Here is a 17,163-nt window from a genome sequence, read left to right on the forward strand (position 1 = left end):
TAACAAAAGATTGGACTCGAATAGAAAATTGATCGTAGTTATTTTTAAAGATTATTCAGAAAAAAATGTGCTATATTTCAAGGACAAATTTAATTTGTTTAAGCAGTGTTAATGCGAACATGTTTTTTCTAGTCTAGAAATTTCATTTCTGAACGGATTTTTTGGAAAAGGGCTAAACAAAGCCACGACGGAAAAGATCAATTAGTTTTAAACATAATGATTTTGATTTCAGCCGACATTTTACAAAACTGAAAACAAGACTTTCATTGAAAGTTGAACAACATTGAGAGACAAAAAATTAAAACTTTCTTATCTTAGGTGTGATCATTTCTATTGACATTTTGTTGTGATTACCTCTTACATGAAACTCTATGTGAGGTTTTCTTTTATATATTGTTTGTTTTGATGCATTTAGCAACAAAGTGTTACATTCTTTTCCGGGCCAGTCTGGAAGAACTTGAAAAAAATTTCCTGGGCCAATCCAGAATTTTCTCCATATATGACCAGACGATGACGTAACTCTTAGTCTAGACCAATCAGATAACAGAATTTATTTGATTGAGGCTGTTTGTTGTCGATTGTAGTTTGAGGTATCCAAACTCTACGTACCGTGTCTGGAATATAACTCCAATCAGAGGTAACAAGACAATGTGGAGGTACCGATGTTTGCTGGGAGAGGCTCCGTTGACACAAACTGACTCTCTGTGATAATGTAGTTGGCGGCGTTGTGGTGGGAAGACGCTAAAACTCGCGGATATCGCGTTGTCGAGAACTTACGCGAAGCTCCTGAGAGCTAACACAGGCTACCATGGGTAACATTCACTGCTGTGTCCTTCCTTCACCTCGAGGCGGACCTGCGGTGAAAAACGAACCCTATGATAGAACAGGGCATGCCAACGAGACGTTTGAACTACCGCACATTAGCGATAGAGAAGGTGGCGACCAAATTGTTTGTGGAAGGTTATAGTGATTGCATGCTCGGCGGATCGAATTGGATGACTGATGTTTTTTCGTCTAATTTCTCAGATCTATCAAACCACAAGGGAACCTTATTTTTACATCGATCCCTCTCTAATCCAGGTAAGAAATATGACAGTTTATTTTGCGTGTTATTTATTTTACTACCTGGGGGAGACACGATTCGATCATCTTAGAATCACATGTTTGTGTTCTGTTCGAATGCATCAGATACTGGCAACCTTAGATCCTCAGGAGATCCTGTCTTGCATAAAAAACGAATCTTCTCTAAGGCTCGCTTCGATTTTTCTATCAAAACCCAGCAGAGTTGCCACTACCCGAGTTTTGTTGTATTATGACCAAAAAAATTGTTGTTTGTGTAATTCAGAATTTTCGTGAACAGTATTTAATTTATCTTGTGACCTACGTCCCCATGTTGTGGATTACCTTCACACTACAATTTAATTTCACAAAAGGAGATTTCACGGTGATCCAAAAGTAATTTGTGTCAACGTTCTACGGATCACGCAACTTGATCTTTTGGAGATCCGTGGTAATAAAATCCAATTTCTTGGTCAACTGATCTGATCTGATGTTCACACCACACATGTGATCCGTGATAACGCAAAATATGTTCTTAAATTCCCTCCAAAAACCCTGGATTTTCGTTTCTTATGTAAATGTCTTAAAGAGTAATCTTCTTTTTTATTCCTAAAGGATAGGAATAGTAATAATTTTGTAAGGAATTTTTGTGTGCAGTGAATCAAAATTTCAAAATTAAGATGATTGGATAAACTAATAACTAACCAAAACGGACTTTTTAGTCAATCATCTTTCAGTTTCAATCTACTTTACCCTTAAACGCTAAGAGTGACCCGCATCTAATTTGTCTTACAGTAATACTGCTGAATCACTCAGTAAGGCAACAACAAGGAACTGATTGCCAACCTAAGAATCTGTGGTTGTTGAATAAGTTTTCCTTGTTAGTACCAAAGGAAGTGTATTGAGAAGAGTTTTTATCAGAGGTTTTGATGTTAGGGTGTAAAACATTAAACCCAACTCTCGTAGAACAGTTTCTGCCTTCAATCATCACTTGTGATGCCAAGAAAAGTGACAGCACATGCAAATTTCAATTTAAGAATGACTGCTACTTTGATCAACTACTATGACATGCAATGACACTATCTTTAAATCCATTCTTAGACTCTTGAGAAATGTATTTTTGAGAAAGTCACACTTATCCCACATGAGATTGGGGATATTTCGATGGTAGAAGAAAGTCTGATGTCCAATGTGCCCATTGGGATCCCATTTATTTGAGGGAGTGTGTGTTCTGTGTGGTGTGGGCAAAGTCTCTCAGGTGACACAAGGACTTGCCCACCCTATGTAATGACAGTGACAGTTTGAAGAACACCTGACAGAAAACCTTGCATACATCTGTAAATGCTATAAGAGTGAACTTTGGTTCTCAATCTGAGTGGCAATGAGTGGCAGAGGTATTGAAATGCTGCCCTTCCCGATTAGCCCTCTGATTTCCTAGACCTAGATGGTAATTCGCCTCTGTAGTTGCTATGCATTTCCTTGTAAATTAGTTAGGAGAATATGACATTAGATAACAATTTCTACCTGTGATAAGTTTGAGTATTCTCATTACTAGTTCACTGAATAATATATGGATATTATAGGGAGAAGTTACTCATTAATCATTACTGGGAGTGTCAAGGGTTATTCATAAGTAACAAATGCCCTTTGTTATTGCTACCCCCTACTGCAATACCCGGGGTCATATTTAGGAACAGTTATAATGGTTGTGATGATACTTCTCATAAGAGTACAAGACTAAGTGTAATTTTTCATTATTATGATAAGACTGATTAGATTGGTTATAATCTAAGACTAAGTGAAATTTCTGTATTCTAAGGTAACAATGGACTGTTACCTGGAAGACGTACATTTTCAACAGGAAGTGATTCAAGGAAGAGAAATGGCATGGGGGTAAGATCAGATATGTCCAGTGTAAATGTGTCATCCAAAGGCTTACTTTTTGCTTACCAGGGGCATGGCTTAGGCTATGAGTAAGAGCGCATGAATTTGAGTCAAGCTGTACCCCACCCCTACCCCCCCCCTGCAGGGTTGAAGTGAAGAAATTATGCTGCTTGCCGAAATTTCAAGTGAGGAAGCTCAAAGGTGGTAAACAATTGTGTGTAACCTTGAAAGTACCCGGTGGGATTTACCAAGCGATTGCTAGCCAAAAATCTAGCCGGGATTGCCACTCTTTCGTCTTGCAAACTTCGCCGGCAGCTGGTGCTTAGCGACCAATTTGCCCCCCCCCCTTGCCCCCCCCTGCCCTGCCCTGCCCTATGAAGCAGTCATATTGTGGTAGCATATTGTGGTAGTCATTTGATTACACACTCGACTCTCTCATTGGCTCCATCAACCAGGAAAACAGGAAGGAAGGAAAGAGAGGGACATGCTCCTTGTGATGGAATAGTATTGTATTGTATTGTATTGTATTGTAATCTTTATTTAGACACGATCAATTCATCAGCCTATAAAAATACATATCACATACGCTAAGATATTTAAAATTAAAACTACATACTATAACACTAAAGCTGTTTTCCGTGAATGCCGTGCGTTAGACTTAAAAAATGTCATTGATCTTACGTTTAAATAACCCCAGAGACTCTGTGTTCCTTATATCACGTGGTAAACTGTTCCATAATGTGGCGCCATTGTAGCTAAAGCTTTTTCTGTAATAATTAGTGCGCGGTAGTGGAACATTAAGCTTATTTTCAGAGTCCCTGAGGTCATAAGCAGAGTCACGCCACGTAAACTTTGAATATAGATACCGTGAAGTCCTTTGGGCCATAAAGTGAATTTTAAATCCAGTGTGCCCTGGGCAATTAGTTGAAGACAATTGAGTACAGAAAGTTGCATGACTAGATTTACCATAATTATCATTACAAAAAAAACAGATAGAGGTTCTCTTACTTGTTAAATGTTTATTAACAAAGTCATTCACCTTAATTTTAATTATCTTTTTAGGGAACTCTTACAAGAAAGTGTAGTTCTTGTTCAACAATCTTTCTTGATGACAGTACAGTGAGTCAGCCCAACCTAAAATCCACTATTAAATGGTAATTGTATTTCACCAACAATAAGGGGAGAGGGATTGCTTTAACCCTCATAAAATTTTATTGAAACACCCTGCTCCCCTCTCAATGTTGAATTATCAGCAAGAGCTACTAACAATTTTCCTGACCAACATCGATTGGGGGCAAGGGAGATCTGAGGCAGGAGTTTTTCAAGAATCGCGAGGATTGTAGAATTCACAAATGTCCTTGACTGTGTCTTTCACGAAGTGCTATACCTTGTGTATCAGCAAGCTCTTAGCCACTCTTGGGAATGAAAGGTGTAAAACTGCTTTTACACTCACTGAGGCAAACGAAACAAATTTAATATGGAAATATTGCTCAAAGAATTCAGGTATACAAATTTCCCTTCATGAACTAACCTTAAATTTACCAAAAACAAAGGCAATTAAAAAAAAAAAAAACTAAATTGTGCTATTATTTTTCACAGTGTGGCATTGGCAATATATTACCATATTAAGAACAGGTGGGGAATTGTTCTGTTTTTTTTTAAGCATACACATTGATTGTTTTGTCTGTTTACAAATAGATGATGTAAATTGTTTTAGCTGCTGCAAGACATCTTAAAGCAGCTCTTGTAGATGTTGTTATATTTAGCAAACATGTGCAGTTTACTTCAGAATCTGTAGTTCTATAGAAAAAAGAATGGGATTAAAAATTTATATTCTGTTTTATTTTAATTTGATTAAATCAAGATTGATTGCTATTAAGGTAGATTGAGACAGATAAAAAATAATGGAGCAGATAATTTTTTACTCTTGGCAATATGCCATCTTTGAGTTTTTGTTTCTTAAAATGTATCATATAGCAAAATTACTTGTAATAGTTGACTTTGTGTTTTTTAATATTTTCAAGATATTTGCATGCACTTTCATCAAACACGAGTAAAATTTGTTTGTATAAACAGCTTGAATGGCTTTTAACAAAGAAAAATTGTTTGATTTAAGTCTAGCTCTTGTTTATTCTCAGACAGGATTTCTTTTAATAAAGCACAGACAGTATCATTTCTGCTACCTTGAAGGTTGACATTTACTCATTATAATTGTATTTTTATTTTTTTCTAGATTTACAGAATGATTGCTTAAGGCAAATTAAGTTTCATTTAATTAAAAGATCAAGAAATTGTGGTAGACCACATCCAAATGCAAAGTTCTTTTGTGCTTTGATGCAATCAGTACAATGGCCATACTTCTGATACTTACTTAAGTGTCTTTTTTTGTGTGCTCTTGTAAAACAATTAATTTATTTGACACTGAAATGAAATCTCATTCTGTACTTTAGAGACCGAGATGTGCGTTCTCTTGACATATTTGATGAAAAAGCCCACCCTCTCACAGTAAGAAACTTTCAAAGAATATTTATCAATTATTCGCCGAAGGTGAGGTGAATATTGTCGAATAATCCCCGAACCTTAGGTGAATAATTGTTTTAGTATAATTTCAGAGCTGAACAACAGGGAAATTTCTAAAATCATATACATTTATTAACATTTTATTTTAACATTTTATATAAACCGCGTGGAGTGGTTTATATAGCGTCATATAAGGAACCGCTCGACCAATCAGATTGCTGGAAACTCTTTGCTCAGCTCTGAAATTATACTAATAATTATTTATAACCAATTGTTTTGATCTGTGAACAAACATAAACCTGATTTTAGTGCATACCTGTGTCACACATATAGCATTTTGAGTCCTTTCATATAAGATCGAAGCAAAGATCTCTTGGACAATAACTGAAACATTTAACACTAAACCCAAGAGAAAGCCTTGAATTACCACTGTCACTGACTTGGGGGAATTGGATTTTTCATACACAAGTGACACTGCTATGCTTTAAAAGATTTTAAAAACTAAAAGGGAAAGCCTGCTATGAGGTCCACACAATCATGTATTTATTGAGGGTTATGGCTTTGCTGTGAGCATGATGCTATCCAAGAAAGCAGTCAAGGTGCACTTAAGGGATCATGAGGATTTAATTTGTTTTTAACGCTTTATCTTAACCTTGATCAGGCAAAGGACAACAATTACGTGATCTTTCCCAGAGTATTATATGAGGTTGAATCAAATTAGTTGAGCTTCCATCAGTCAAGATCCTTAAAGTTGATGTCCTGGCTTGGTACACCTCTTTAAATTCCCCTCCTTCACAAATTACTGCTCTGTGACCAAGTCAAACAACAGCTATACAGGAGACTTGTGCTCATTATTTGTGCCTGACAGTGGAGATAAAGACGAGTTTATGCAAGAACTTGTGGTAGGTACTTGGTGAAATCCTTCATACATGCATCAATACAGAAGAACATGTGGGAATACATGGTCATTTGCATTCATTAACGTACATTTAAGGATTACACCAAGTACTTACTGAACTTGTGACCTGTTATCATGGCCTGTTTCAGCCACCTTCAGGGGGTTTTTTTTTATCAGTTTCCTCAATCAGCGAAGGGTTACAAAGTTATGTTTTCTATCTTAAAAGATGTCTCTATTTTTCAAGTCACTGACACTGTGAATTAATTAATATTTTGTTCTTTATTCTGTAGCATGATCCTGTACCTGATTACTATAACAGAGTTGACCCAGAACACAGACATATATACAAGTTTATCAAGACTCTCTTTCATGCAGCTCAGCTGACAGCAGAATGTGCAATAATTACATTAGTGAGTTGAGCAACATGATAAGTGTAGCTATCACTAAGCCATAAGAGGCACTTGTTGTAATTTCCAGAGTTTCTTAGTGCACATTCCTAAAAACATGTGTGTAGGGAAGTGTGCAGACAAAACGTGGTACAAACTTCAGATTCAGAGAATAGTCCATTTTACAGTTGTGTGCTTGGTTGCCAAGCCTTTGAACAGGAGTGAGGCTAAGGGTGACCTTGTTATGATACAAACCTTGCTGCCTTTCACATGTAAATTACTTTGTTATCATGTTAACTAGATACAGGTCTCTATCATGACAGGGTCACCTTCAGCCTAACTCCAAATCAAAGGCTTGGCAACCAAGTACACAACTGTAAAATGGCCTATTGTTAGGATCAATTTTGGATTTATTTATCAAGAAAAAGGTCACCATGAGTAACAACAAGCATTGATTTCCTTTTATGGACTGTAAGTGTTGCTTTAGTTAAATCAGGGGTCAAAGTAAGGTCATATGGATTTGAATTTCAGTTTGCACAAGGTGCTTTAGGTCAATATAAATTTGTATTTTTTTTTTTCCTATTCATATTACCTGTAGGTGTATCTTGAAAGACTGCTGACTTATGCCGAGATAGATGTGCATCCTGGAAACTGGAAAAGAATTTTATTAGGTGCCATTTTATTGTCATCCAAAGTTTGGGACGATCAGGCTGGTAAGGAGGTTGACCTCGTTAAACCTAAGTTTGCGATTTGATTCCTATTTAAAATTTCTAATTTCCAGAGGGAGAAATGATAACTTGATTGTTAGCATTCTGGATTCCTTTTCCAGGGTCCAACTTGTATCCCCTGTCAGGTGCTTCTTTTTTTTTTTTTTTTTTTGGCCACACACTTTACCCTCACAGTGCCTCTCTTTACCCAGCACTGGCAAACAGTCAGGAAAATGGATGAGTTACTCAGTAAAGGGAAACGAACAGGCATCCCATCAATGAAGAGTAGGCACTGTAAGAAAATAGTTTTCTGCACAAAAGAAAAATTGCCTAATGACTGGGTCAGGGCTCAAACACAGACTTCTAACCCAGCCCTTCTCAGGCCTTGCATTTAGATGATGGAAACAACTTTCTCTTTACGTCCTCCTCCACTTGTGCTAATGTTGTTAATTTTTTTCCCTCAATAGTGTGGAATGTAGACTACTGCCAAATTTTAAAGGACATAACAGTTGAAGACATGTAAGTTTATGAATAGCTAGCCTTTTTTCCCCACCCCCTACCCTGTCCTTCGTCTTGACTGTCACTCTCCCCCCTTGACATAAATCTGTTTCTCTCCCTAGCCGTTTGCTATAGTAAAAATCAAAGATGGCAGCCATAATTTTCACCAAGAAAATACTGAGCGCTTACTCGCCAAAATTACAATACACAGTTTGTGAATATCAATAGTTACCTTCTTAGTCCAAGTGTATATTGACGACTGTGTGACAGGGCTTCATTTGTTTCTTATTTGTAGGAATGAATTGGAGAGAGCATTTTTAGAACTATTGCAGTTTAATATAAATGTGCCATCAAGTGTCTACGCTAAATATTATTTTGACTTGCGATCACTTGCGGATGCCAACGATTTGGTGTTTCCTCTAGAACCACTTAGTAAAGAAAGGGCAAGGAAATTAGAGGTGAGCTTTTTGTACCGTTATTTTGATCTACAGCTTACTTGGATACCGGTTCTGTCCTGGTGTACCGGTTCACAAGGGAATTACCATTGTTCTTTCTTTGTTTAGGAGTTATCGGTTAGCTATTGTGTATTGTTTGGTCTTTTGTATTGGCTCTTGTGAACCGGTACACGAGGACAGAACCTGGATACCCAGCACCTCGTAATGGCCACTGTCTGTACTATTCCCACGGCTTTCTCAGTTATTTTACACGTTATGCGCATTTGATCATATGTAAATGGAATTTGCGCACTACAAATATTAAACTATTATTATTATTATTATTATTATTATATTTTGGTCAGAAGCGTTCCTGCATTAGCTCTCCTTCACTTGCACGTGTCTCGCCTCTCGCGTTTTCCTCGCGTTTTCCTCGCGTTTTTCTCGCGCTTGCCTTAAAAACAGCCAAACAATTATTCCACGAGCACGCGTTGGATATGAGATGATAGATAGCCAACGAAGCGCATAGCGCTGAGTTGGCTATAATCATTTCATATCCAACAAGAGCGAGTGGAATAATTGTTTTATTAAAAACGTTAAATTAAGTATAAAATTTTATTAAATTTTTAGCTCCCTTTTAATATTAAGCTGACACTTACGATGGCCATACTTGTAGATGATGGTATATTGACTGATATACCATAATGGCTAAGCCAATAAGAAGTCTTGAATTGCATTATCCAATGGTCTAGTTTTTAATAATTTGAATTATTCCCTGTTGGTTAATGCATTGGTCTTTCTTCGTATGTACATATATCGTCACGTTATGCGTTCCAGACAAATTTCACGCCAGCAAATATTTTTTTATGGATTGTCAACACTGTAATGCTCTTTTCCTTTTTACAGGCTCTTTCCAGTGTGTGTGATGACCACACGCGCGATGTGACTCCGCCCAGTTTATACCGCTCCAAGAGCGCAGATGCTCTGATCCCACGACGGAAAAGCTTGGCTATTCTCTCATGACGAATTATTCGACATCATGAAATGCAAAATGGCGGTTGATAGGTCACAAGAGACCTGTAAAACGAGAGAAAATCTTTTCAAACGCAATCCACAATGTGCACGTGTAGTGTTGTCTTATGTCTGTTAGGTTGCGCTGGTTTACACCACTGGGAGGGCCAAGTGTTTTATGGAGACCTGGGAACAATTGATGACCACGCCTTGCGTGACCGCCTCATTTGGTTCGTGTGTCACACAATCTTCTTTGTGCGGTAAGCAGACGCGCATGCACGTTACTTTGAGGATCTCTTCCACGGGTAACTTGTACAAAAAGACGTTTTCCTGGCACCATCATTTCCAGCAATGACACAACTGTAGCATAGTAGCGTTGCATTCACATCCAAGCACAGACACTAAATCACTGGGAAAGACGCGGCTACATTGGAGAATGGCAAAGCCTCAATTTGAAGACCTCGTAGAACAGACCTTCTCCAACCAAAAACCTTTTTGACTCTGGAGCGATACTTCATTTCGCTAATAATCATTCAGTCAGTTTTGTCGACGTCGAGGTTGTTTTGTTGTAACTGTTTGCAATTGTAGATTTCTCAGGAAAGATTCCTTGATGGAGGAAATGGTCGCCGATTCTTTGTCACGCACGTAAGCTTGCCTTCCCTAGCCCGCTCCTACTGAGTCAGGTAATTAAAGCCGGACTCCTTTCGGATGAAAGGTTCGCATAGTGACCCCAAATGAAGGTTTCTTGTGAGAAATTCAACTAACTAATAAAACCATTCGCAGACAAGATAATTTCAGTGAATTCTGACCTTCTTGGTCATTAAAATTCTGGAGAGGTTCTTTCTCGGACACTGTGTCTTTGTTAGGGACCACACTTAATACTACAAATAATTTGTAGCCAGCATTCTACTTTCAGTTCATTTCCATTCCTTACCGAGTACGTTTTTTTTTATGATATTTCGAAGATTTCAATCAGAACATGAATTTATTTGTAAGGGGCGTTTCTCTGTAAAGTCAGGCTTGCCAAATGGAGTCTTAACTAGTCTGAAAGCCTGAAAATTGGGTTGAGGAACGTTTTTTTGTTTTTATTGCGTTTGCAACAATTTTACACTGCTTGGCAATCTCTTATCGCCAAATATGGATGAGGTTGTTTCTAAGATAAATAAATGCGTCTCAACCAGTGACGATTTGAAGTTTATTTCTTCAAGAAAGACACTTAATCCCAGCTTTAATCCAGAATTATTGTCTTTGGAGGAGAGGCGCAGAAAAAAATGATAGCATGAGCAACAATGTGAGGACACGCGTTACTTCTTTCGCGCTTCTATCCTCGTGCATCACGTGTCTCGTCCCTCGGGCTTACCCCCATCTAGAAACTGCAATCAATTATGACACCTATCGTTTCAGCTAGCGTCTGCGCGACAGAATCTCGTCGCCACAGCAATTTGCGTAGCAATTTTTACGCTTAAAATACTTGTTGTGGAGGCAGATTGCGACGAACTCTAAGCAAATCCCTTTTATTCCCTCCTTGTCAACGGATACAGTTGCGAAATACGGGGGAAATTATCCCAGCGCCGAGCGAACCTTGGAAGGAAGTCAATTCTCGATGTACATGCGGTGCCGGAGTTTGTTTTCCTTGTAGTTTTCAAATACAATCGGGCGCAAAATTATCCTGGGAAAGGAGACTGATTATAGTTTTATGATCAATTACTCTACAAGCTAAAAATAGTTTGACTTTGGAGTGGTCATTTTCGCTTCATCCCTTTGCCATAATAGGACGCTTGGGTACTAGACTTTACCGCTTATTTCTTTCCACCAGTCTCCTCGGTTAAAAACTGTCCAATATCGGCGTCTAGACAGGCACGGTAGCCCTCCCTGTGGTAAGCACTGAACATCGCGGGGGTGAAGAACTGGTTGAGAGTCTTATGATAAGGAAAGAATCCACACAAAATCCTAAAAAAGAAGACAGATACACTTTATTAAGTAGTTAACTACTGCCTTCTCTTTAGCTATCGTCTCAAACCAACAGACTCTAGACCAAATAAATCGATTGAAAAGTGCAAATGGAAAGGGGAAAAGGACAGAAAACGAGCTTCATTTGGTTTCTATCTTGGAAATCAAAGAACTAGATATCCATCACCACCACATAACATACGAAAATTTAAGTTTGGGGAAGGTATCAATCAGTAAACAATTATTATCTAAAGGACGATGGTGAAACGGGATGGCTGCTACTCCAGTGTAAAACGAACACAAGTTCGGTCTTGGGTGTAAAATCCAAGAAACGTCACTCTTACCCACAACAGCTATTATAGTAGGTCACGTGACAGCATTCACAGCAGCAGCCAGTCAGTCGGTCGACTTCTCCCGCCTCAAGGTCTGGACCAGGTCCCCAGAGCTTGCTGTTGATTGGCTGGTGAGTGTGACGTATGCAATCCGTCCATGATCGCAACGACTCGGTTGAGTTGGTTATACCTTTAAAAAAGATAAAAATCTTGTAATTAAATACAGGAAGTATGAAATGAAATTTGAAAAACATCATGTTACTTACCCACGTCTGGATGTCGTGGCAGTATCAGTAGAATTTCTCCTTCCCCAACCTTCTCATCGCTCAAGCCATCCACATTCTTCTCATAATAATCAACCCTGAACTTATAGAAACGAGGCTTACAATTGTCGGGCATTTCCTCGAGCTTGCTTCGGAGATCCTCGACAATGTCTCGGCCGTCCATTGCACTAAAAGAACACCGCAGCCTCTTTCGCGCCAAATCAAGAGACCAGAGTAACTGCGCTGAAGCGGATTGGCCTACCCCCACGCTGGTTCCGTCAACTACCACGATTTTCTTCAACCTCTTTTTCAAAAGTGCTAAAAGTCCCAGCTGCTCGATGTGACCGCCATCGCTGAGGTTGAGTAAAGGCGGGGGAACTGGACCAAGATCGACAGTCCGAAGTAAAAGGCGTGCAAATCGGACATGATAGATGTTTACAGTACACCACCTGAAAGTAGAAAACAGAAATAAAGTGTAATTCCAATAATTATTACTTGGCAGAAAGCAAAGTGACCATAGTAGCCAATCAGGATAAAGGAAGGCATCACAAAGAGCCAATCACATCACATCACAAGCAACCTGTCTAAAAGGCGGGAAAACGCGCGTTGGCGAGACGCAGTTGATATTAGCTTTGCATCTGATTGGCCATGGCTGAGAGAGTGGCGCGCATTTACAGGACTACTTATACAGTGAAGTAAAGCAAACCCGCTGAAATACCGGATACGCTCAAACTCTTTATTTAATCTTGCTTTATTCAATGTTTGAGCGTATACTAGTATTTAGAATCTTTGAAAGAGCCATTTGATATTCTTCGACTTTGTTACCTCACGAACTTGTCAGCACATCCGCTATTTTCTGGAGCCGTTGGTAAGGCAGCGGTAACCATCGCCAGGACAACAATAGTTAGATACCAGACCACCAAAATAGCGTGCCAGTCGTTAGTCAGAAATGGCGGGAGAATTACGGGAACCACAATGAACAGCTGTATAATGACTGGCAGAAACTGGAAAAAAGGGAATATATTGTTGACACTCAAAACTGTGCGACAGGATCACATTAATCGTTTTTGTTGTTGTTGTTGCTGCTGCTGTTGTTGTTTTAATTTGTATTTAACGACTAGGGTCACGAGGTTATATTTTTAGTGTGCCTCGTACCCGGACTGAAAAAGCAATAGGCACTCAGACGAGGAATAGGGCGCTTTTTCTATTCTTCTCGTGGTCACTTGCGCTTGGCCCTCAGAGTGCAGGAGGAGACCTCAGGAGTCATGGTTGCATGGTGAAACACTGCCTTGCTCTTTAGTTAAATAAGACAAACGAGGAAAAAAATAAACCGAGAAGGAGCAAGGATGGCCAGGAATAAAGATGATTAAACCAGGTTGCAAATGACAAAGTTGGAAAACTTAGGCTGACCTTCTAATGATGCAAAAGCTGTAAAAAGCTTCCTAAACTGAATGTTATGACCTGGAACCGGAAGTTATCCAAGCTCGGTATTCTTGATCGTTGATCTAGATGATATTGTTACGGGGAAAGATACTTACCCTACAACAAGCAATTGTTGATCCCGCCACATCCCTGCTTGGATCCGATATAAGGGATTTTCCACCGTGTACTCCCAACACCATTTGCAGATTTCGCACTGTTTCAGCCCTGACGTCAAACACACCCATATACAGCGCCAGAACAGCTGCTGATGTTGCCATGACGTCAGACAGTGGAAGATCACGTGGTTGGATTTTTCCTGTAAGATGAAAGCTTATCTTACTGAAGTTATTCGAGTTTTTCTATGGCAACGAAAGTGAGATAGAAATGCGTTATTGACCGAGCATGAGGTCAAGATGGCTGGCTATTGACGAGTTCTTTTCTTGCATTTTTATGACCGAGACGAAGTCATCCTTACAAAACGCTACTGCTTTTCTACCTGACAAAAAAAAAACTGTAGAGATGAGAATTATTGTAGTACCAGCAAAGCTGTTGTCTTCGGGATTCTCATCCAGCCGTTCTATCCCCGTGGGGGAGAGGATGAGAAGTTCAAAGGATTTTGACCCGACCCCACCTGCTTCCTTCTGCCAGTTATTCACAACTGTGTTACAAATGTATTCTGGTTTCATATCTGCAAGGTCACCTATCAATACCGAGAAAGATAAGAAGAGAAATTAATCATTTAGAGCGGTCGTAAGTCTTCTTGGGCGTGTTTTGATTATTTCCCTTTCGTTTTTCGGAACCGAGTTCTAACCGAAAAAGGTCACACTTTGACCCCACTGGCCTAAGTTTGACTTGAACAGGACTCGAGTTGGACAATCCTGGGAACTAAGAAATTCAACCAGCTCCTTGCCTCCTCGTATTCTTGTGTTTTTAAGTTTTGGTTTCAAATAGTTTCGACTGATTTAACAGAGTCGAACAGGAGAGAATTTTCTCCAGCTTTAGTTCCCTTTTTGGAAAACGCACTCACCCATGGTAACGAATCCTTTGTCCAGTCTCTCCCATTCTGGAGTGTCTGCACATGAGCAAAACGGTATGATATCGTGGAAGGATATCCCAGAACACCCTAGGCACCCGGTGCTCTGGGGTGAGAAGAAAGCCTTTTGAAGACGCCATCTTGGAAAAGAAAATAAAAATCGTTACGTTGTTACCGGGGAGACAGGTCTATCAGTAGGTTGTTCGTAAAAAACTTCCAAAAGTTCTGTCAAGGATAGATCTTTAAATCTTTATCCTAACGATAAAAATGTCTCTATAGATATGAGAACTACACATTGCGAACAATCGTAAAAGATGGCATGTTCTACTTTTGGAATTCCGTCGTGTGGTCTATTGCGCATGCCCATTTCCCGAAAAGCGGCTACCGGTGGAACCTGGGAGGAGCAGTTAAGAAAGGTCACAGCGGTGTACTCATTACGCTCGGTTTTCAAGGTAATTTTTTACTGAAATTCTGTAAAACTTCGGTGGATTACCACGGAAACTGAACGACCAAGAAAAGATGCAGCGTATCACTTTCCAAAATTGAATTTGCAAATTTATCATAAGTGATAATTAGTCCTCAGAATGATACTAAATTTTTCATTATTTTTCCATAATTACCTGTTTCAGAACAGGACGACTTGATTTCAACCTTTGTCTATCGGCTGTCTATTTTCATAAATTGATCAGGCGATATTTTCGCTTGGGGCAAGTAAAGGAACATTGTTTAACAATGACATAATTCAAATAGGCTTACCTGTTGTATGTCTGTACTGCACCCATATTGAAAAGCCCAAGAAAGGGTGTCATCCAAAGAAGTATGGCAGATCCAAGTAAAGCCTTGTAGAAGAGATTATCTGAATAACTGATGTGTAAAACTGGACTTTTATAAACTCGCCATTTTGTTACATAGGCATAAGCGTATATCAGTAAGGCTAAAGAGGCAGTGTTTCTCAGTGGGGGAAACCCAAGCCACAGAGCAATACTTCCGAGCAAGAGAAAGCCGTTGACATACACTGAAGTATGCACCCTTAAAAACACTTCAAAAAACCACGGGAGAAAGGTCATTAGAAGCGTACAACCAGCGCTTACATAAAACACTTTGAGCTTGTTACGAATAGAGAAATGACGGGGAGGGAAAAGGAATCTTAATACATAGAACCCTACGCAGGTTGCCCAAACAACACCAAACAGAGTGAATGTTTGATCATGGCCCTGCACAAACAGACAGCCTTCGCTCTCTGTGGCATTTTTGGGCGCAGAGTCATTCGGGCAGTGAAACCCTGCGCGAAGTATATCCCCAAATATGTAATCCACCGAGAAAGCTGTGGGTAGCGCAAACGCAAGAGTGGTGAAAGCGGGAAAGATGACAGCCACCACAACACAGAGAATAACCAACATTAAGGAATCAATGATTCCAAGGAAGGGGTTTCTCCACGAGCAGAAGAAACCACTACGCTTGCGTAAGTGATCAAAAAACTCTTGGTGCCATTCTGGGTTGTCCTGTTGGTTGTGATGGTACTTCCAGTCGAGATAGGAGGCACCGGTAAAACCACCGCCTGAAACGCAGCTCAAGTAATCCAAGACGATCTCATGTTGAAGAACATAACGCAACACACCGGAGCAAAATGCAGCAGATCGAATCCCGCCACCAGAGAAAGCTATGCCTTTCGAGAATGACATGATGGCGAATTTTTTACCGATGCTTTGCTTTGTTATTAAAAGCCTAGCTCTGTCGCCTTCTCGAGTTGTGAGTGTTTAAACTAACTTTGGCTTTTATTTCGTTAATTTAATTTGTTGTTTAATTTTCTGTTAAAATTCATCAAAGCCACGGGGATACTGTTTTGCCACGCACCAATGTGAGAGATTAATATTAAACTCATTCTAAATGTAAATTTAAATGTAGAAGTAAATTGTCGCTTGACTTGTGGATACATCTGCCGATATGGTTATATCAAATTCTTCATGGAATCATTTTTAACGACGATCTCTCTCATAAAGTACGAAGTTTGACACCGGGTTTGATAGTAAAGAAAGTGCCTTTGATACAAATACTTATGGTAATTTACGGGGTTTCAAAGGAATGGCGAAACTACAACGAATCATTTTGGCTTGAATACGTAGTGGTACAAATTTAATCTGGTAATTTGATGTTCAGTAAGTTACGAGCAAGAATGAATTTCTCTTTCGATGAGCGTTTTTAATCAGATCCTATCGAATTAGTGCGCGTAATGATCAGAACAATTTTTTCTGAAGAAATAGTTGTTGTCTCGGCGATGGGACCAAGACTAATATATTTTTCTTGAAATTTGGCATTGTACAATATGGAAAATTTGTTTTTTTAGTAAGGTGGTAAGTCTTAATTAAATTTCTTCGGAAAGATGAGCAAATTTCTTTAGAGAAATACTGTTGCCGTAGGAACAGTTAGTCTGTTTCAGGCTAAGTCGTGAAGCGGGGGAATGTGGCAAGGGGGAGAAGAGAGGCTAAGAACAAAGTTGGCCTCCAGATTGCGGTTACGAGCGGATAAGCGAGGTGATCATAAGGAAAGCCAGAGGAGGGGGGGGGGGGGGAGGGAGGGGGGTCTGAGAGTCCGACACAGTATAAGGAAACAGATAACTTGATACCCTTACAGATCTTGATTGGGCCATATTCAGACGAATTTTCTTAGGCAATGGCTACTTTTAATTTCGTTTTTCTTGGGCTGTTATGTACTCAGAAGACTTAAAGTTCTAGAAAAAAACCGCAACGATCATGCGTTGGAGGAGCA

The 17,163-nt window shown here is 39.4% G+C and overlaps 2 protein-coding genes across 2 annotated transcripts; one reads left to right on the forward strand and one right to left on the reverse strand.

The window, feature by feature from the left end:
• The first annotated feature begins 565 nt into the window (after positions 1-565).
• LOC111336514 (cyclin-Y-like protein 1) lies at positions 566-10,581 on the forward strand. Its single transcript, XM_022942622.2, has 11 exons — positions 566-935; positions 1,027-1,080; positions 2,879-2,952; positions 4,006-4,097; positions 4,543-4,578; positions 5,394-5,448; positions 6,652-6,771; positions 7,346-7,460; positions 7,922-7,973; positions 8,248-8,410; positions 9,293-10,581. The coding sequence occupies exons 1-11, from the start codon at positions 809-811 to the stop codon at positions 9,407-9,409; spliced, it is 1,005 nt and encodes a 334-aa protein (XP_022798357.2). The 5' UTR covers positions 566-808; the 3' UTR covers positions 9,410-10,581.
• On the reverse strand, positions 10,579-16,943 carry LOC111336511 (uncharacterized). Its single transcript, XM_022942618.2, has 8 exons — positions 15,154-16,943; positions 14,392-14,537; positions 13,903-14,064; positions 13,481-13,680; positions 12,768-12,946; positions 11,946-12,391; positions 11,692-11,869; positions 10,579-11,347 (listed from the first exon to the last, which is right to left on the reverse strand). Exons 1-8 carry the CDS (start codon positions 16,077-16,079, stop codon positions 11,197-11,199), a joined length of 2,388 nt encoding a protein of 795 aa, XP_022798353.1. The 5' UTR covers positions 16,080-16,943; the 3' UTR covers positions 10,579-11,196.
• Between the last annotated feature and the right edge of the window lie 220 nt (positions 16,944-17,163).

The sequence above is a fragment of the Stylophora pistillata genome, chromosome 14, assembly GCF_964205215.1.
Source record: "Stylophora pistillata chromosome 14, jaStyPist1.2, whole genome shotgun sequence".
NCBI classification, from domain to species: Eukaryota; Metazoa; Cnidaria; class Anthozoa; order Scleractinia; family Pocilloporidae; genus Stylophora; species Stylophora pistillata.